At 42.1% G+C, this 22,607-nt stretch overlaps 1 protein-coding gene across 4 annotated transcripts in view; it reads right to left on the reverse strand.

Moving 5' to 3' along the window:
• pdzd2 (PDZ domain containing 2) overlaps positions 1–22,607 on the reverse strand; it is a gene marked incomplete at its 5' end in the record, with an annotated part of 124,021 nt that overhangs the window by 40,176 nt on the left and 61,238 nt on the right. For all 4 annotated transcript variants that reach the window (XM_080434370.1, XM_080434369.1, XM_080434368.1 and 1 more), the window contains 9 exons: positions 4,185–4,317; positions 5,117–5,234; positions 5,958–6,213; positions 6,989–7,062; positions 7,777–7,891; positions 8,765–8,884; positions 10,282–10,430; positions 10,884–10,989; positions 17,471–17,656. In XM_080434370.1, the coding sequence (XP_080290496.1) occupies positions 4,185–4,317; positions 5,117–5,234; positions 5,958–6,213; positions 6,989–7,062; positions 7,777–7,891; positions 8,765–8,884; positions 10,282–10,430; positions 10,884–10,989; positions 17,471–17,656 (1,257 nt within the window). The remainder of the gene's footprint in view (positions 1–4,184; positions 4,318–5,116; positions 5,235–5,957; positions 6,214–6,988; positions 7,063–7,776; positions 7,892–8,764; positions 8,885–10,281; positions 10,431–10,883; positions 10,990–17,470; positions 17,657–22,607) is intronic.

The following is a 22,607-nucleotide window of genomic DNA, read 5'->3' on the forward strand; positions in this document are numbered from 1 at the left end:
AGGCCAGACGCCTGGCTTTGGCACACTCTTATGCCCGCCAGCCATTCACTGAAGCCTTGAGAGCCCTCGATGATCGTTATGGCCGGCCCCGTCAGTTGGCACTCAAAGAGCTAAAAACCATAATGGCTCTCCCCCCTGTACGTTCTGGAGATGGTCATGCCCTTGATGACTTTGCCCTACGCGTCCAAGCTCTGGTTGGGCTGTTGAAAACTATGGATGACGAAGGCGATGCCGAACTCCTCTGTGGCTCCCATGTGGATCGGCTACTGGAGAAACTCCCCAACGAACAGATTAGCCGCTTCAAGCGTAACATGCACAGACTCAAGGTAGATGCCTCATACAACCTTACCCACCTTTCTGAGTGGCTGCAGATGGAGTCCCGTTGCCAACCGAGAAGTGACTGCCCAGGCCCAAACCCCCCTCGATCCCACAGACCACAAGCAACTACCCATTCCACGACCATATTCCATGGAGCTGACGGCATTGGTGAGCATTTCGAACCTCAACACTCCCCTGTGTCCCCCTGTGCTTACTGTGGCTCAACAAATCATCACATAAGCCAGTGTGCTGATTTCCAAGTCCTGAACAAAGAGCAAATCATAGAATGGATCAAGAAAAACAGGAGGTGTTGGCGCTGTGCCCGACCACATCTGGCAGCTATGTGCACACTCAAGAGAGACTGTAATACCTGCCAGAGGAGACACCTACAGGTCCTTTGTGAGATCAACAATACCTCTGATGTAAGTTCTTATCATGTAAATTCCACTGCCCAGACCCTATACCTTGATCGCCCAACTCGCACAGGTCATGTCCTCTTGAAATTAGTCAAAGTCCTCTTACGAAATGGCAGCCACACCCTGGAGACCTTTGCACTGCTGGACGACGGGTCAGAGCGAACAATCCTTCTGCCGTCCGCAGCCCAGAGACTTCAGCTTCATGGAGAACCAGAGGACTTGGCCCTCCAAACAGTAAGGCAAGGAGTGGAGAGGCTGAAGGGTGCTTGTGTCTCCTTTAAGGTGAGCTCGACCTGCAGTTCCAGGGAGTTTCAAATCAATCATGCCTTCACTGCCGATCGACTTGCTCTGTCTGAGCACACGCACCCTGTCAGTTCCCTCCAAAGGAAACATAAATACCTACGTAGACTGCCACTGTCACCAATGCACAAGGTCACCCCACTACTTCTGATTGGTTCAGATAATATCAACCTGATCTCACCTATTGCCCCAGTGCGTTTTGGCCCATCAGGAGCACCAGCAGCAGTTAAGACTCGTCTTGGCTGGACACTGCAAGGTCCAACCAGGTACACTGAACCTCACCCCTCTGCTGCCAAGTGCTTTCATATCAGCAATGCCCCTCCATCAATCCAGGCGGTTCCACATCAAATGGAGACCCAGCAGCCAAGCAAAGACCCTCAATCCCTTTACCATGCTGACACCTGGCCCCAAGCCCTGGATGGCCCTAACCCAGACGTGAGTGGCCATCAGTTCGAGATCAAGCCCTTCTGTGAAGAAGTTGCGACCATCAGGTCTGTTCCATATTCCAGCCATTGCCGACCTAACCTGGCCCTCCGTGATGATTCAGTCCAGCTGAAACATTCTCCTGATGCTGACATAACCCCCACTGCAGCTGATCATCTTCCGGCCGATATGGGAATCCTGAGACGGGCACGGAGGGATGGCATAGGAGAAGACCTCATACATCTCAAGGCTCAGAGACCCCTACCATCGACCAGTCACTCACTCAACCCTAACCAAGTAGTTGTCCCCAGCATCACAGACCCTGACCCTGTGAGACAAAATTTGTTCTTCATGGGGCGGCGGGACCCCTCTCTGCTTTGGTGTCATCTGTGCTCTGAACTCCTCAGCCGCTGGCACTACTTCCATGTGCACCCAGTTTCCCTGCCTGAAATCCCTAACGACCCCCAACTCACTCTTCCTAGTATGACTCTTGGAAGTTTCAAATCCTTACAGTATTTGGGGGCGGCTGTAGAAAAGAGTCAACCTAGTCAGAAACAGCAACCCTCCCCCTGGCCTATTCCCATTGATTGGCTCCACCCACCTCACCTGTCACCTCACCTGTCTTCACTTCCAACTCATTAGAGGCCTGCTATAAATACTGCTTGAGTGCCTGTCCCTCCTTCATTGTTTGTCGCAGCAACAACCCCTCTGTCGTGGGGCCAGCAGGCCTTGGTTATGCGTCAATGAAGTGAGTTCTGTAGACAACCTTTGAATCTTATGCTGCATTATATTACTTTGCGATAAATGCAATTAATGTTAGTTCACCTGCCTGCCTTGAAACCTTAAGAGGGGATTGTGTGTAATATGCAGTGCACATAATGTACCTTGCAGTAATCAAGGAAATGCAGTAAATTAACTAGAGAATATTGTGCAATGTGTTTGGTGTTTAGTGCTCTGGTTTATTAGTGGTAGGCCTACCCACTCCTCAGTTAGAGTGCTATCATTGTCCTAATTGTTGTTTATTGTTTGTGTGGAGTTGTATAATAATTATGTCTTTCTTTCTTTCATTATAGTAAAAACCATAACCGTGAAGCCGCATCACCTCCTTGCTCAATCAATCATGTGTGTGCAACGGAAATAAATGGCTTAAACGGAAATCACTTGTCCAACATTCTTGCCGATGTGCCGTGGCGATGTTACATAACCTTTAAACCAGAACTCTACCTTACACTACTCCTTTAAATATCTTTAAAGGTACCGTTGTGAGCTTGTAGATCGGCTATTTCCTGCGAAAGGTATAGTTTTCCCCAGAATACGGATGTTGGAGTTTAAGTGGTTAAAAAGATTAGAATACGAATATCATCTCTTTACGCGAAAACCCCAAAAGTTAAAATATGGAGATAAGAGGTTTCTGCCCGACAGCAACGTTACACTAAAGCAGTGGTTCTCAAAGTGGGGTCCGGGGACCCTCAGGGGTTCTTGGGGGGGTTCCAGGGGGTCCCCACCAAATGTGTTAATATAGCATCACTATCATTTTAACCACTTTATCCTTTTATACTTTGGCTATTTTTGAAAAATCGTGAACATTTGTGCAAGCCTTTGAATATCTATTTTTTAAAGGGAACATTTGTAACTCAAATCTTTGCTTCTGGGGGGGTCCCTGGAACAACATATTTTGATATGGGGGTCCGCGGCCAAATACATATCATTTTGCGGGTGCTTGACATGAAAAAGTTTGAGAACCACTGTACTGGAGTTCAAAAATGGAGTTCCTTCTTCCACTACCATTGGTGTGAGCGTGAATGATTGATGCGGTGGGGTCATTAGCATATTAGGCACAGGTGGAGGGTTGGGGACTACCTTCCATATGGCAAGAGTCTGATACAAACTAACAAAAGAAAGAAGATGAAAAGGTGAGCCAGATGGCAGTGCTGCCATGTGTTGAGGAGAGGTGTTCCACAAACAAGCTGACTCTCTGGTAAACAAGCTCTTTGTCAACTTGCCAACACAACACGGTGCGTTGTTCTGCCCCCTCATGCTACGGGACTCCCTCTTTCGCAGATGTTTCGCCCGGGTGGGTGTGTGCAGTGGTGTAAAGTAACTAAGTACATTTACTCAAGTACTGTACTTAATTACAATTTTGAGGTACTTTTACTTTACACAAGTATTTCCAATTCTCAGTACTTCTACTTCTACTCAACTACATCTCAGAAGCACATATGGTACTTTTACTCCACTACAATTATTTGAAAACTTTAGTTACTAGTTACTTCGTAGGTTTTGATTATTATTACGAAACATACATTAACCCCTTCTGCTCTATATACATTTCGGCCATTTGAAAATAGCAGATCTACAAGCTCACAATGCGTCGCGATGTGACGCATTGTGAGCTTGTAGATCTGCTATTTTCAAAACATTTTTATACGTGTGAAAACTTGAAATGGAACATTCTGCATAATGAGTACTTTCACTTTTGATACTTTAAGTACATTTTTCAATACTTTTGTACTTTTACTCAAGTACAATTTGAATTCCGGACCTTTACTTGTAACAGAGTATTTCTACATTGCAGTATTAATACTTTTACTTAAGTAAACAAATTGAGTAGCTTTTTCCACCACTGGGCGTGTGTGTTTGTGTGCGTGTGCGTGTGCGTGTGCGTGTGTGTGTGTGTGTGTGTGTGTGTGTGCGTATGTGCGTATGCGTGTGTGTGTGTGTGTGTACCTTGGGGTTGGGGTGTCTGCCTATGATGAGGCTGACCGGCCCGGGTCCACACTCACTGAGGATGGCGTAGGCCTCGCTCAGCGCCGCGTGGCGGAGACTGACCGAGTCCACCTCCAATACCTGATCCCCCCGACTAGAGAGAGAGAGAGAGAGAGAGAGAGAGAGAGAGAGAGAGTTAATATCATGACAATGACATATCAGACAGTCTGTATTTAATTCAGTCTGACCAGAAACATATCCCCACCAGACTGAATGACCAGAGATATCAAAAGCAGAGCTTTTGATATCTACCCTCTCCGCACATTTTTGTTTTTGCTCTACATTAAATATCTTCGCCGCTGGCACCAGGCTCTGTCCCCTAGGGTCTCTGCTTCCTGCCTCACCCTTCCTCAATTGACATCTGATGAGCTACGTAACGTACCACACACACACACACACACACAGTGTGTGCGCGGGGTGTGTGTGTGTGTGTGTGTGTGTGTGTGTGTGTGTGTGTGTGTGTGTGTGTGTGTGTGTTCAAGACTTTTTTGGTGTATATGTTTTCTACAATTCAGCGTGCACAAAGGTAGGGCCAACCTCGAGCACTTTACAAATATATATCACCTTCATCTCACTACATGTATGTTGTTAAAGTTACAGGAGTTTGGTGTTTGTGATATGAAATGTAAGCTTACCATAATCACAGTAAACATTATCATGTCATATTCAAGGGCTTTTTTTTTAACTAACTCCAGTCACTTTCAGTTCAGCACAGCTGAGGTGTGTGTCACTGTCCAGCTGACACTCGTTGACACTCGTTAATGTTAATGGTGCATCCCTGATTGGAACACATGGTTCTTTTTTTCTCCATTTCCTGAAAAGTAACGGTTTTGGACGTACAAGGTTTCCATCCCGACAGTGAGGAATGAGATTTTCCCCCCGCCATCCTATACCTGAGTCTGCTGTCCATCTTGGCCACTGAGCCCGGGGCCAGGCTGTGGATGTAGATGCCAGGGGACGAGTTCTCCAAGGTCAGACAGCATGCTCCGATGCCTAGGCCTACACCAGGCTCTAGAAGCAACAACGACAACACGATGCATAATTATGATACTAAGATTTCTTTGGCTATTCAAAAAAATAGCAGATCTGCAATTGTTTTTTTAAGAAATCGGGAAAATGTCTGCAAATCTTTGAATACATTTTTTAAAGCGTAAATTTTTTTAACTCAAATCTTTGCTTCTGGGGGGTGTACAAATGTCTTCTAAATCCTTTTTTTTTTTTTTTTTAAACATATGTTGCTGTAATATCAGTGGTTTTCAAGTCAAGGACCACCTAAAATAACACATTTTCACGATTTATTTTCAAAAATAGCAGATCTACAAACTCGCAGCGCGGCTATGAGCTTGTAGATCTTCTATTTTTGAAAGAAAATCGAAAACTTTCAACAAGTTTCAAAAAAATTCTAAAATAGCAGATCTACAAGCTCACAGCGTGGCACTCGATGCCGCACTGCAAACTTGAAGATCTGCTATTTTTGAGAACCACTGAGTTTTCTGAAAAACATATGTTGCTATATAAATAATAAAGCTAAAATCTAAAATGATAAAGATGCTTCCCCGGTTTTAATGTGTTAAACACATTTCTTTTTCTCTCTCTCTTTTTTTCATAATGTGTGCATTAAGCACTTGTTTCTGCTCTGCAAAGTAAGTTGCCAGACCTGCTATTTTCCAGTATGTGACACTGGTGACGCGACAGAGTATATACTGTAAACCAGCCGTATATGCTGGAACAGACCTTTGTTAAGGGTGACCTCCATGATGATGCGGTCCTTGGGTCCGGGCCCCGGGGGGCCGGTGGGGGGGGCCTTACGGACCCCGTCGGCCTCGTCCGCTCCTCCCGAGGAGGAGGGGGGGACGGGCGTGGCCCCCCCGCTAGCGTTGGAGTTGGGCGAGCTGGAGCGGCTCAGCAGGGTGGGGGTGGGGCAGGGCGTGAGGCTAGGGCTGCGCAGGCGCGTGCGGACGGTCAGCGTGACCACGCCCTTCTTCAGTTGCTGTGGGGGGACAGAGCAGAGAGACGCTTTTATCCCACGTCTGAGAGGCAACGCATACATACCGTTGTTTGGTTTGGTTTCTCTACTTCCTAAACTGTTTCTCTACTACCTAAACTATTTCTCTACTTCCTAAACTATTTATCTACTTCCTAAACTGTTTCTCTACTACCTAAACTGTTTCTCTTCTTCCGAAACTATGTTTCTACTTCCTTAACTATTTGTCTACTTCCTAATCTATTTCTCTACTTCCTAATCTATTTCTCTACTACCTAAACGGTTTGTCTACTTCCTAATCTATTTGTCTACTTCCTAATCTATTTCTCTACTACCTAAACGTTTTGTCTACTTCCTAAACGGTTTGTCTACTTCCTAATCTATTTCTCTACTTCCTAATCTATTTCTCTACTTCCTAAACTATTTATCTTCTTCCTAAACTGTTTCTATACCTTCTAAATGGTTTATCTTCTAGCTGATTTTTTTTCTTCTTTCAACAGTGTTTTTCTTCTTCTTCCTAAACTGTTTTGTCATCTTCCTAAACAGTGTGTGTGTGTGTGCGTGTGCGTGTGCGTGTGCGTGTGCGTGTGTGTGCGTGTGCGTGTGTGTGATATCACTGAGATGTTTCTCTTGGCCAAAAGCCTCCTGACACGTAGTTGAGAAATATAGTGAGCTACGTTCCTGGCTGATGCTGATACAGGGTCACAGCGTGTCTGCTGGCTCATGGCTTTGTTTGGCCTCGCCAGCTGTGTGTGTGTGTGTGTGTGTGTGTGTGTGTTACCTTGAAGGTGTGTATGGCCTGCTGGTGTGTGAGGCCTTGGAGGGACTCGCCGTTTACTTCCAGAATTTCATCTCCTACAAGGAGAGAAATAGACAGAAAGAATAGTGAACTCGGTGCTAATGACGTGTTTGACGTGTTTTGTTTTTTTCACACAGAACCAGGAGATAACGTGATCCCAAGATGTACTGCTCCATTCACTTCCTGGTTAAAGTATTTGGGAAATTGCCTGTATCTCGGCTCCTGTGTTATTTTTGGCGAAACATGCTATTTTCAACAGCGAATAACAAGCAAACGGGAGGTCGCAATGATTTTTTTTTTTCTTCACGGAAGCAAAGTGAAACCCCCCGTGAATAACAGCCATCAGGGGATCGATCACAGTGGATATAAATATTCTGTGACTACTTGAAAAGGTAAGAAAATAAAAAAAATCGCTGGCACTATGGGCAATTCTTTTTTTATTTACTTGGCACTGAATGAGTAAAGGAATACATCACCCAAAAAAAATCATGTAGGTGTTTAAGTTTTCTTACTGAGCCAATAATTCAATATTTGTGCTGGGACTACGGTATACAAAATAATAATATTAACTCTAAAACAACTCTCACAGTGTAATCACTGAGTGGCCAACTGATGATGTTAAGATTGGTCTCCTGATAACTTCAACTAGTCAAATATTGGATTATAAACTCACCATGAATTCAAGGCTCCATGGAGTGAGTAATTGAAAGGAAAAAAAGCCATTGTTTGGGTGAACTACTCGTTTAACGTTAACATGAACTAGTCCTTACCCTCCTTCAGTCTTCCGTCGGCTGCAGCCGCTCCGTTAGGGAAGATCGTTTTGACAAAGATTCCCATCCGTCCGCGCGCTGAGTCCTGTCCTCCAACAATACTGAAGCCCAGGCCCTGAGGATAATGTATGTTAGATCACATTTAACCCATTAAGACCAGGAAGGCATCTGTGTCATTTTACATTTGAACCACTTTAACCATTATTTTATACTTTGGCTATTCAAAAAATAGCAGATCTACAAGCTCATAGCGCGGCACGAGTGCCGCGCTATGAGCTTGTAGATCTGCTAATTTTTTTTTATCGTGAAAATGTGTGCAAATCTTTGAATTTATATAGTTTTTGAAACTGTATTTTTCAAATCGTTGCTTCTGGGGGTCCCTAGAACAAAACCTTTTCATGTCAAGGACCCCCCAAAATTATATGTATTTGGCCACGGACCCCCAATTCTAAATATGGTGTTCCAGGGACTCCCCAGAAGCAAAGATTTTAGTTAAACATATTTGCTTAAAAAAATAAAATAATAATATATATATATATATATATATATATACAGTATATATATTCAAAGATTTGCACAAATATTCACGATTTTTCAAAAATAGCAGATCTACAAGCTTGTATATCTGCTATTTTTGAATAGCAGCCAAAGCCAAAGAATTTATTTTCTGCTATTTTCAAAAGATTTGTATAGAATTAGAATGTATACAATTCATTCGAAAACTTGTGAAATGGGGACATTCTGCATAATGAGCACTTTCTACTTTTGGTACTTGAAGTACATTTTGATACCAATACTTTTGTACTTTTACTCAAGTACATTTTTAATTCCGGACTTTTACTTGTAATGGAGTATTTCTACATTGCAGTATTGATACTTTTACTTAGGTAAAACATGTGAATACTTGTCCCACCACTGGTGAACGGACACATGGATGACCCCTTGGTAAAAGTACTGGGTATCCCTTGCAGATCAAAGCGTGGCTCACCTTGCCCTGGCCTTTCATCAGCACGATGTTGGAGATAATGGACGGCTGGGCCAGTCTCCATGGAGATTCCACTTGAACCGTGCTCAGGGAGCGGGCCGACTTCTTAACGATCTGATATTCCTAACGGCCAGAGAGGAGGAAGGATTATTAGGCACTGTCACATTTATTATTAGGATCAGTGGTGGAAAGTAACTAAGTACATGTACTCAAGTACTGTACTTAAGTTCAATTTTGAGGTATTTGTATTTTACTCGAGTATTTCCAATTTCCAATACTTTTACTTTTACTCCAATCCATCTCAGAGGCAACTATTGTACTTTTACTCCACTACAATTATTTGAAAACTTTAGTTACTAGTTACTTTGTAGATTTTGATTATTATAACAAAACATACATTAAACACTTCAGCCCTACATACATTTCGGATGCGACGCATTGTGAGCTTGTAGATCGGCTATTTTCAAAAGATTTGTATACATCCGCAGCCTGTGAATGATCCAAGCACCACCGAAGAAGAGTACACCCAGAAATCACGTGATCACAACAAACAAAAAAACGATCGTCTGCTTCCATGTTAAAGAATTCACAAAAAGTATTTTTTTCTCTGATTTCTGTTGTTTTCTAAGGGTTTTAAAAAAAAACAAGCCACATTCAAACAGCCATAGCTCTGGAATGGAGGATCGCGGCCGGACCCCCGTGCGTGTAACGAGAATATTCCATGATTTTTCAAAGCTACAGTAAAATCGCCGTTTTCGCTGGCAAGGGAGCGGTAGAAGGATGAAGGAATTAATACATTCCTGGCAGTGAATGAGTTAATTGAAAAAGTTGCAGGATATGACTTGAAGTGAAAATAAACTGTAACATAAAATAATAAAGTAATACAAGCTAAATGAAATTCTGAAAGAAAGTACCAACAAATATTTATGGACTAATAACAGCACTGAACATGAGCCAAGGGAGCTCCTGCTTTGTTTTCCACTCAATGTCGGCCCGGAACATTCTTGTCAAATGCTGTTTGTCATTAACCCTTTAAGACCGGGAAAGCATCTGTCATTTCAGATTTTAACCACTTTCACCATTATCTTATACTTTGGCTATTCAAAAATAGCAAATCTACAAGCTCATAGCGCGGCACTTTATGAGCTTGTATATCTGCTATATATTTTTTTTAATCGTGAAAGTTCGTGCAAATCTTTGAATATACATATTTTTAAAGCGAACATTTTTAACTCAAATCTTTGCTTATGGGGGGGGGGTCCCTGGAACAACATATTTTTGTGATGGAGCTCCGTGGCCAAATACATATAATTGTGGGGGTCCTTGACATGAAAGTTCGGGTGACCACTGATTATAGCAATATACGTTTTTTCTAAAAACTGTTAGGAGGATTTAGAAGAGATTTGTATATCTGCTATTTTTGAATAGCCAAAGAAATCTGAAAATGACACACAGATGCGTTCCCGGTCTTAATGGGTTCAGTGTCTCTTTGGAATAAACAGTCAGAGTTGATGGCTGACCTGTCGTGCTCCAGATGTGTCCAGCTGTTGGGGCAGGGAGTGTTTGCGTCGGCCGTGTGGGGGCTTGTCCGCCATGTCGGCGCCCGCGTCTCCGTTCTCCACCATCAGCTCGTCATCCTCCCCCACCGACTCCAACCGACTGCCTCCACCTGGAAGACACACAGTAGCTGACCTTTATCTGCTGTGACACAGTCTGCTAGTCCAGTGGTCCCCAAACTGTGGGTCAGGAGGACCCCGAGGGGGGTCCCCACATGTTTTTTTTTGGTTTGGGGGGGGACCGTTACCGCATCAAAAGTAATAAACAAACTATACTATAACAACTGTCAAATTGTTATAGAAAGAAATTGTCCAAAAATATAAGAAAGAGGCAAACATTTTGAAAATAGCAGATCTACAAGCTTAGCGAGGCTATTTTCACAATATTTATCTGTGGAACCGAGTCAAACTAAATGTAATGCCAGGGTGGGGGGGGGCCAGTCCAGTTCAAATATGATTATTTTTGGGGTGGGGGGCCCAGTTCAAATATGATTATTTTGGGGTGTCCCCCAGTTCAAATATGATTATTTGGGTGTGGGGGTAAGTGCATGGGGGTACATACGTACCTTGTGAGCGGGAGCGGTGCTTCATAGGGGTACATGGGGAGCGGCAGCAGCTTTTGGAGACATCAGTCTTGCCTCCTCGGTCCTCCAGCTTGTCAAACTCTGTCATCTGTCAGGACACAATAAACGCACAGCGGTCACATTGCAGGACTAATGCAATGCCTTTCAAAGTGGGGGCCAATTAGAAAGGAGGGAAACATCTAATGAAGAAAAATAGAAAATACCTAAATAAACACACACACACACACACACACACACACACACACACACACACACACACACACACACACACACACACACACACACACACACACACACACACACACACACACACACACACACACACACACACACACACACACACACAGACTAGAAACTAAGTGATTTATGGGGGGAAAAATGCAAACGCGGAAAAATGGAGTTAGCTGGTTTCTGCCGGACAGCAACGAATACACATACACTGTATCGTTTGAGATTGCTTGCCTATTATGACATGTCCGGAATAGGGCCACTGAGGTTAACGTGGATAATTGTGATGCAGTTTCCTCTAGGCCATGCGAGGGACAGAGCTATGCTGTGTAAACACTCCCAAATGACAGACCCAGTACTCATAGCTAGCATGAGGAATGTCACACACTGATGGACGAGAGAGAGAGGGTCATGACCCACATATTATCACCTATGGTCATGAAGTGTGGGGTCATGACCGAAAGAATAGGATTACAGATACAAGCGGCCAAAATTAGTTTTCTCAGACGGGTGTCTGGCCTCTCCTTTAGAGATAGGGTGAGAAGTTCAGTAATCCGCGAGAGTCTCAGAGTAGAGCCGTTGCTCCTTCACTTGGAAAGGAGCTAGCTAAGGTGGTTTGGGGCATCAAATACCAATACGGATGCCTCCTGAGGGTCTCCCTCGGGAGGTCCTCGGTGCACGTCCCACTGGGAGGAGACCCCCTGACAGATCAAGGACCAGATAGGGGGGATTATATCTCCACCTCAGGAGCGGCTAATGTTGCCCGGGGAAAGGGACGTCTGGAGCTCTCTGCTGGAACCGCTGCCCCCACGACCCGAATCCGGATAAGCAGAATATATGTTGTATTTTGTATTCTTATTTGTGGCTCTGTGTGTGCGTCTGTCTGTCTGTGCCCCCAAAACTCTTCTGCCAGGTTCTCCTCAGTGGCTGGAGCAATTGATCTGCATTTGGACACAGCCATTGAACATTACCATGTGCACGGAACACCGAAGCCCAGTTTTTCGCTTTCCCCAAATGTTAGCTGTTTATTAGCGTTTTTGAGTTCGCTGGACCCCGGGTTGCCAGATCATGTGCGTGAAACAAGTGCCGGTGTTGCCACATCCGTGAAACAAGCGGACCATCCGTGAAACAAGCGGAAACAAGCCATGACGCAGGCTTTTTTAATTTGTTTTTGTAATTTGTGTAATTTATGTAATTTGTTTTAAGTATTTTTGTCATGTTTGTAATTGTTTTAATTGTTTTTCACACCACTTTGACAGAAAGTGTTGCTGTCATCCCAGAGACTGAAAGCAGGCCTGATGCTTTGATCTGTCGCTTTATTTACATGCTGTGTACAAAGACACAGACTGCCTCACACTCTCACTTTCATCTGAGTGTCCTCACACACGCAGGCACACGCACGCACGCACGCACGCACGCACGCACGCACGCACGCACGCACGCACGCACGCACGCACGCACGCACGCACACACACACACACACACACACACACACACACACACACACACACACACACACACACACACACACACACACACACACACACACACACACACACACACACACACACACACACACACACACACACACACACACACACACACAATAATCGTGATGCTGATTTGAAGTCATGACGCTGATGTGTTGTGGACTGTGAGCGCACGTTTTGCGGTGGGATATGAGCAAAAGCCACTAGAATATCAACACTAATATTTATGATCCATCTGTGAAGTATTTAATAAGTGGTTATGTAACTGTACGGAGCACTGACAGCTAACTGTCACAGCAGAGGAAACTTCTTGCATCAACTGGAAGCAAGTCTATGTGTCAAACTGAAAGAAAATGTGCTTTCTTTTACTGTCAGGCACTGCATTTAACCCTGTAAGACCGGGAACGCATCTGTGTAACCACTTTAACCCTCATCTTATACTTTTACAATTCAAAAATAGCAGATCTACAAGCTCATAGTGCGGCACCGAGTGGCACTATGAGCTTGTAGATCTGCTATTTTTTGAAAATTCGTGAACATTTGTGCAAATCTTTGAACATTTTTTAAAGCGAACATCTTTAACTCAAATCTTTGCTTCTGGGGGTTCCTGGAACAACATATTTTGAGGGTCCATGGCCAAATACATATCATTTTGGGGGTCCTTGACATGAAAAAGTTTGAGAACCACTGATTATAGCAACATACATACGTTTTATTAAAAAAACTGTTAGGATTTAGAAGACATTTGTAGAATCCCCAAAAGCAAAGATTTGAGTTACAAATGTTCGCTTTCAAAAATATATATATTCAAAGATTTGCACCCATTTTCACAATAAAAAAAAAATGCAGATCTACAAGCTCATAGCACGGCACTCTATGCTGAGCTGGTAGATCTGCTATTTTTTAATAGCCAAAGCATAATATAATGGTTAAAGGGGTTAAAATCTAAAATGACAGATGCTTTCTCGGTCTTAAAGGGTTAATGAACAATAAAGAAGGTAAATTCAATAATTAAGCACTTTTAACCTGGTGTCCCTATTTTGGGCTCCTCATTATAAGCAAAAATGTCTAAAAAAAACATGAACTTTTCTTTCCCAACTTTTCAAAGATAGCAAAACCTATCTATGAGCTCACAACGCGACGAACGGCTATTTCCGCTACTTTTGTGCTATGCTGTCGTGCGACAAAGTATAAAATAGGTCATTAATTTATGGGACAAAATGTATAAAAAGTCCAAATATGGAGATACAAGGTTGTATTGGAACCAACCGGCCAAACCAAGAAGCCATGATGGATTTGAATTAGAACCTTTGGGAGACAGGTACAGCAGCGCCTCTACACTCGTCTGACAACATTAACTTAACAGTCCTCTCTCTCTGCTTTCTCTCACTCCATCGCTTCAGTTACCATTGGTGGAAAGTAAGTAACTAAGTGCATTTACTCAAATACCTCTATCTGTCTCGTCTATCTCGTCCATGTTTGTTCTCAGGCTATAGGATCTGTGGCTGCGGTCGTGGTCCCATTATAGCGTTATGGGACCTATAGCTTCAGGGCTACAGTATACCAGTGGTGGAAAAAGTACTCAATTTTTTTACTTAAGTGAAAGTATCAATACTGCAATGTAGAAATACTTAAGTAGTAAGTACAAGTCTGGAATTCAAAATTTACTTGAGTAAAAGTATAAAAATATTGGCATCAAAATATACTAAAAAGTAAAAGTACTAATGTTTGAAAATAGCCCATGTATAAAATAGGGCTAAAGTGCTTAATGTACAGTATGTTTTATAATCATTTAATCATTGTAATCATTTATATCTGCAAAGTAACTAGTAACAAAAGTTTTAAAATAATGTATATGTATAGAAACTAGTAACACTACAAAACAACTACAATATTAGCCTCTGAGATGTAGTGGAGTAGAAGTAAAAACACTTTGAGCTGCATTTCATATCAGGAACGGTGCTATACAAGTAAACTGTACTATTACTATCAAAAGTACTGCAAACTGGAAATACACAAGTAAAGTATAAAATGAGTTACTTTCCACCACTGCAGTATACACACAGACAGCTGTCTCAACGCTACAACGTCAGAAAGGACTTTGATTTAGTGTCCACAAAAAGTGTTTTATGTAGGATCACTATTCTCGTACAGACCGTTTATTGACACCCGCCACGTCCACACCGATCAAACCATTGCTGTGCTTGAACGCCATGTCATCTGCGTTATGAGCACTCTTATGTCAAGAGTTCTGTTGTGGTATTTTCGTACGATTTTGAAAATGTTTGAAAACTCAAAAGTATTATTATTATACTTTCGTACTTTTACTTGAGTAAAATTCTGAATACAGGACAGTGCCATTATTGTAACAGTATTTCTACATTGTGGAAATGCTACCAGTAAAAAAAAAGTATTTTAATTAGGACCTGGAGGATTTGGGAGGCATTGCCTAGCAGTTGTCACTCATCTGACAAGATTAACTGAAAAGAAAAGAGAATCTGTCTCTCTCTCTCTCTCTCTCTCTCTCTCTCTCTCTCTCTCTCTCTCTCTCTCTCTCTCTCTCTCTCTCTCTCTCTCTCTCTCTCTCTCTCTCTCTCTCTCTCTCTCTCTCTCTCTCTCTCTCTCTCTCTCTCTCTCTCTCTCTCTGTCAGTCCCAGCTGTTGTGTGTCGACCTGCCTGTGCCATCATCGTCACCATCATCATCATCATCATCTCTCTAACTCACAAAAGAAAAATGTGTCCACTGCTTATAAAAGAAGTATAACGTTCTGAAGCCAACAATAGGTCAGGTTTATCAACATTTCAACCATAAAGGCTCCTCAGAATGGCCCAGTTTAGCATTATGCAAACCTCTTGTGGCCAAATAACAACCTTAAACATATATACACTATGTAGGTTACAATGACAAGCCCCGTTGGGCCTATACAACTGTACATATCGTTGTCGCCAGGCGGAAACATGTTTTTTCGTGAATCAATGCCCTAGTTCATCACACAAAAGTAGTGAAAATAGCTGATCTATTCTACATGTCGCAAATCTTGCAATGCGACACATTGTAGACCAGCTATTATGTACTTTAACATGTTTTTAAATTATAATGTATCTGTCAGTCCTTGTCCCTAAATGTTATAGGTTATATATATATATATATATAATATATGTATATACTGTATGCATGAACACAGGCTATGTGGACAATAGGATTAGAATGATATATAAGTTTGCTGATGCACCAGCTCTATATTCTGTTACAGTTTTGTGTTAACTATGATGAACACTATCGTCCTTATTCTGGGCATGTCAATAGGAGAACATTTTGCAAAGACATGTGGTGGAGAGGGAGAAAAAAGGAGGGGGCCAAGTACAGACCCCAGGAGGACCCCAGTCAAATAAGTACTATTAGGGTTTAAGATATCGGTACTATACGTTTACTAACCATGTAAAGTCTATAAATGTATATGCACACAATCTCCCATTTTGATACCTGACTAAGGATAGTAAAGCAATTACAATCAGAGACAGACAGACAGACAGACAGACAGACAGACAGACAGACAGACAGACAGACAGACAGAGAGAGAGAGAGAGAGAGAGAGAGAGAGAGGGAGGGGGGGGTGACCCAGTTTCCAAGGAAACCCTCCCACACATACACACTTAGGTCAAATACATAATACATGCACAGCTGACTGCCGGTTAACACACACACACACACACACACACACACACACCACACACCACACACACACACACACACACACACACACACACACACACACACACACACACACACACACACACACACACCAAACAAACATGACCATCAGTATCAGTAAACGTCAGAGGAACAATGATGCTTTTGGACACTTTTGGACAAGAGGAAGGGTACAAATGACACCTTGCAGCGGACCATGAATAATTTCTGGCACACACACACACACACACACACACACACACACACACACACACACACACACACACACACACACACACACACACACACACACACACACACACACACACACACACACACACACACACACGGACGGGAGAAGTTAAGACTCGCTAACGGACAACAGTCCACCAGACGGAGAAGTTCCAGTCGTTGAGAGCGATGAACAAGTAGAATAATTCATAAATTTACATCTCTGATCACATACAAATGTATGTAATTTAGCCCATTACGACCTGAGGCCGATTCTACAAATGCCTTCTAAATTAGTAGTAAAAATTTTCAAAAATATCAGATTTACATGCTCACAACGCGTTGTGAGCTTTTAGATCGGCCATTTTTGGTGCACGACACTGGCGTGTAACAAGTATAAATCAGGCATAGTTCTAATCCAAAACCCCTAAAACTTTCTTCTAAAAATGCCTAATGCCTTTTCCGTTTTCTTTTCTTTGAAAGAAATATCTTTATTTGTTTTGTTTTTTTTGCACAGAACCAGGAGATAACATGATCTAAAGATGCAGAACCAGGAGATAACATGATCTAAAGATGTACTGCTCCATTCATTTCCTGGTTAAAGTATTTGGGAAATATTCTGTATCTTGGCTGTGTTTTTTGTTTGTTTTACTATGTATTTTTGGCGAGACATGCTATTTTCAACGGAGTATAACAAACGAACGGGAGGTCGCGATGATTTTTTTTTCTTTTTTTTTTTTTGGAAACACAGTGAAACCCTCAGTGATTAGCAACCATCAGGGGATCGATCATACTGGAGATAAATATTCTGTGACTACTTGAAAAGGTAAGAAAATCGCTGGCAGTGGGCAAACAGACACACACACACGCACGCACGCACGCACGCACACACACACACACACGCACACACACACACTCACATTCCTTACCGAGTGGTGCGTGGGCAGGGGCTCCATCACATCGTGCCTCCTGTGGTCCGATGTGGGCGGGGCCACGGCGGCGCCCGTGGCGGGAGGCGCGGAGGAGGGGGACAAGGAGCAGGAGGAGGCACAGGTGCTGACCAGGTCAGGCAGACTGGTGGACGGGTAGCGCTGGAAGTCCACCTCTGACTCCTCCTGGTGGATGGGAGGGGAAGGAGAGCCAGAGTTATTAGAGTTAAAGCGGCACTACTGTATGTAACTTCTTTGCCCCAGTGGTGAAACAAATACTGATATTTTATACTTAAAAATCTTTTGAAAATAGCAGATCTACAAGCTCACAATGCGTCGCATCGCGACGCATTGTGAGCTTGTATATCTGCTATTTTTAAATGGACGAAAAAAATATAGAGTGCTGAAGTGGTTAATGTATGTTTTGTGATAATAATCTAAATCTGCAAAGTAACTAGTAACTAAAGTTTTCAAATAATTGTGGTGGAGTAAAAGTATAATATTTGCCTCTGAGATGTAGTGGAGTTGAAGTAAAAGTATTGAAAATGGGAAATACTCCAGTAAAGTAAAAAATCCTCAAAAGTACAGTACTTGAGTAAATGTACTTTACACCACTGGAAATAACACATCACTCAGTCAATTTTACTCATATGGATATGAAGCATCAAACTGACGGTGAAATTCATCCAAAGAGTAAGATTAGTTTTTTCTCAATAAACAGATATTATCAAATGTAACTCAATATCATAAAGGACACAGAGTCACATAAGTGACAAAATTGCCGGTTATAAAAGAACACAGTTCTTATATGACGCAGTCTAAGATTTGCCAATGTGAATTCCAATACAAACAATAACGCTGTGACCCAGGGGTAGTGGGAGTGAGGTCAGGACTTCAATACTCTATAGCAGCAGTCATCAGCCAGCCACTAGAGTGTAGTGGTGGTGTTTACCTGCAGAAACACATTGTCCTCTCACTGTATTTTGGTGTTTTCACTGTTTGTTTTGGTAGACGCCTAAAAACATCCCCGTCTACCAAAACAAACAGTGAAAACTACCAAATACAGAGAGAGGACAATGTGTTTCTGCAGGTAAACACCACCACACTACTCCTGTGTCTGATGACTGCTGCTATGGAGGGAAATGATGGTTACAAAATGTAAACACAGGGCAAAGTTACATACCATGCCTTTAACTAACACAATAACCAAAACCAAAACTGAGGAAAATAAGAAATAAAAAAATACAAAACAGAAAGAAAGTTAAAACGAGGCTTTACACAAAAACAATAACTATCTGAAACTGTATTGTGTGTTTACAACACTGAGTAGAATCATACAGAAATGTGTCCTTTGTTTTAGTCTTTTAGTCGAAAATCGTAGACATACTTTTCCCATTCAAAAATAGCAGATCTACTAGTTCACAACATGTCACGATGCGATGGGTTGTAAGCTCGTAGATCTCTTCTGACCTTGTTGAATCTTGCCCCTGACTAATCCACACTAAAACTAATAAAAACTAAAAATAAAATAAAATAAAATAAAATAAAATAAAATAAAATAAAATAAAATAAAATAAAATAAAATAAAATAAAATAAAATAAAATAAAATAAAATAAAATAAAATAAAATAAAATAAAATAAAATAAAATAAAATAAAATAAAATAAAATAGTAAACCAAGTAAACTACCAAACACACAAACTTATTCAAACTAAACTGAAATTGAAAACAAAAAGAAGTACAGATACTCCAAAAGTACAGTAGGCTACTCAAGTAAATGTACTTTGTGACTTTGCATGTATGCAATCGTACGAAAGTCCTTACATTCAAATGACTGTTGAGGTTAAGAGTGCAAGGCTTGAAAAGGAGGATTTTACATCCATATGCATGGATTTCACGTGTGTGTGCGCGCGCATGCTTGCGTGCGTGTGTGTTTGTGCGTGTGTGTGTATGTGTGTGTGTGATGTGTGTGTGTGCATGCATGCGTCCTACCTGCCAATAATCTCCCTACATCTTCGACTACCGAGGATTTGCACATACTGTACAGCCCACGAGATGTGTACTACGCATGTGATAGGCAAGCCAGGAGACCCAGTGTGTGTGTGTGTGTGTGTGTGTGTGTGTGTGTGTGTGTGTGTGTGTGTGCGTGCGTGCGTGCGTGTGTGTGTGTGTGTGTGTGTATTTTTAACTATCTCCGAAAGCCAGGCCACAACTCTCTACAAGCGCATTAAGATCGTGCCTCTTCAATTTTTCAGAGCCAGCGAGGGAAAACCATGCGAGGCACAGCCAGCCAGTTGGCCCGCGCTCGCTGTGTATGTGTGTGTGTGTGCGTGTGTGTGTGTGTGTGTGTGTGTCTGTGTGTGTGTGTGTGTGTGTGTGTGTGTGTGTGTGTGTGTGTGTGTGTGTGTGTGTGTGTGTGTGTGTGTGTGTGTGTGTGTGTGTGTGTGTGTGTGTGTGTGTGTGTGTGTGCCTGCGCTCGCTGCAGCCACCTCTCCCTGCGCTGTAGAGCCCTGGTTCCCAAGCAATGGCTTAGGACCCATCTTTGAGTCAGAGACAGAATTTTATGGGTCATAAATATCCTTTTTTATTATCATTATTTCAAGAAATTAAAACAAGTAAAATATAAAGATTTTTACAATCAAATAAGCAAAAAACATTCAATGGAATTTCAGAAACATAAATCAAATGAAAAACACACAAAATACAATAAAATAAATCTACACGCTCACAGCTGTTTTCACTATGTTTGAAATGGGGCTTAAGTGGTTAATTCATAACGTATTTTTGTACGTTTGTGTCCCGGGTACACACCAAATTAACCGTTTGTGTCCCGAGCTGAAAACGTTTTGGAATGCTGGAGAGAACCAGCTATTGCAACCAGCGCTGCATGGCCCCAATCCCTGTTGTCTAGCCAAGGAATTAACACATTGCAAGGAATGTGGAATAAGGCAAAGTGGAGCGTAATCTGTTGTGTTTTAATGTTTCTCCTAATCTTCCAGGCAATAATAATCCTGTGGGGAGCCCCAAACAATGGCCTGACACTGGCCTTCAAGGAGCACTTCACCCATATTCAACCTTATCTTCATATAATTGGTCCTCACCTATAATGCTCAGTATAAGATGGCACCATTTCTGTCTACTCACTCTGTGTCTCAGAGGAGGGCTGTGGACAGTTCAGAATCCTGCCTAGTCTCTACCACTGACAGCAGCGGTACACTGTAAGTCACTCTATACCAGGGGTCTTCAACGTTTTCAGGCCAAGGACCCCCTAGCTGAGAGAGAGATGAAGCAGGGACCCCCTCTATATTGTATAAAATTGTGTTTCAGATTTAAAAAAAATGTTTACTTGGTCTGCTCTTTTTTCCCTCTACACCAAACACCTCTTTGCCAAAAATAGCCGATCTACAAGCTCACAACGCCTCGCAGCGCGAGGCGTTGTGAGCTTGTAGATCTGCTATTTTTTGGCTAAAGTTCTCCTCAGATGGTTACGGTAAAAAAAAAAATCATATCACACAAAGATTTGGCGGACCCCCTGTAGTAACTCTGAGGACCCCCTAGGAGAACCCTGCTCTATACTGCTCAATAAGTTGAAGGCAATCGGTTTTGATTGTGTAGAATGTCCCATTTCAAAAGTTCAAAATGTATAACAAATCTTTTGAAAATAGCCGATCTACAAGCTCTGCACATTGTGAGCTTGTAGATCTGCTATTTTTTAATAGCCAAAGTATAAAATATGGATTAAGTGGTTAAACGCCAGGGGGTCTCCAGCTGTATTAACTCTAAATTTAGCTGGGGACGCCCTGGTACCCCCCCCCCCCCCCCCCCCCAAGGACCCCTGGGGGTCCCCGGACTCCACTTTGAGAACCCATGAGCTAGTAGATATTATGCAAGGGTCAAAGTGGTTAGACATAGTGTTTAGCTGCTGTCCATTTCTAGACGGCTGCGAGAATAAGCTATTTTCTCATCAATAGTGCTGCTGTTCATTGTTCTGTTGTCTTTCTGTCTGGCACTGAACGTATTAATAGAAGCTTTGTAACAGATACAGAGGAAGTGACTGTCACTTCAAACACCGCCAGTGGTGGACAGGAAAAAAAGTACATTTACTTGAGTACTGTTCTTAAGTACATATTTCGAGTATCTGTACTTTATTTATGTATCTGAGTATTCTGTATTTTTGGATATTTATGACTTTATGACTCCACTACATTTCAAAGACAAAACATTGTACTTTTGACTCCACTACATTTCCAGGAAGGGGAAAACTACATTATGAACTGATCATTTAAGCCCTATTTCAAATACAAGAGCTATCGCCCTTAAAGTCTCGCCCCCCAATCCCCAATAGTATGGTGATTTCATGTTATGTGGGACACTAAGTGGCCTGGGACATCTATACTTTGTATAATCTGCTAAATCAGTCAATAAAGTGGTCTTGAATTATTGCAACAACAACACTAAATTGCCACTAAACAGTGGTTACTCTAAAACATAAAAAACAGAACACTACACAAAAAAAATAATCAAAGAATGACTCTGAGGAAACAACAAGGAGATCAGCTTTGATTACAAACTGTGACAAATTTTAAAACAAAAGCTGCTGTTTTTGCCACCTTGACAAAAACTGCATCGCGGCATGTTGCAGATCTGCCATTTTCACTATTCTAGATATGAAATATCTACAAACTCACTTCAAAGTCTGATTCTGATTCTGACGAAGAGTTCAGAGGACATGAAAGTAGGGCTTCAAATACTGTATGTCATCGCTGTCAGGATGGAAACCTCCAAAACTACTAGGCGTTTTTAGAGTTTATATTTTTAAGACCTTTTTATCTTAATAGCTTGTCTAAAATGTATAATTCATCAAACTTTTAAGACTTGTCACGGAACAAGGGAAGACTCGTACAGAGTTTAAATATCGTGGCTGTCGGGTGGAAAACGATTACTTTTCAGGAAATGAAAAAAAAGGAACATGTGTTCCAATGGATATTATTTAGTCACAAGCTCTTGTTAATACTTTTCACTCTCACTTGTTTATTTTCCTCACTAGAAATAGCAGATCTACAAGCAGCTCTACAAGGAGCTACACATAACAATAGCAGATCTACAAACTCAAAACGAATCGTGATGCGATGCGTAA

This window comes from Gymnoscopelus braueri (genome assembly GCF_963280865.1).
Source record: "Gymnoscopelus braueri genome assembly, chromosome: 7".
NCBI lineage: Eukaryota > Metazoa > Chordata > Actinopteri > Myctophiformes > Myctophidae > Gymnoscopelus > Gymnoscopelus braueri.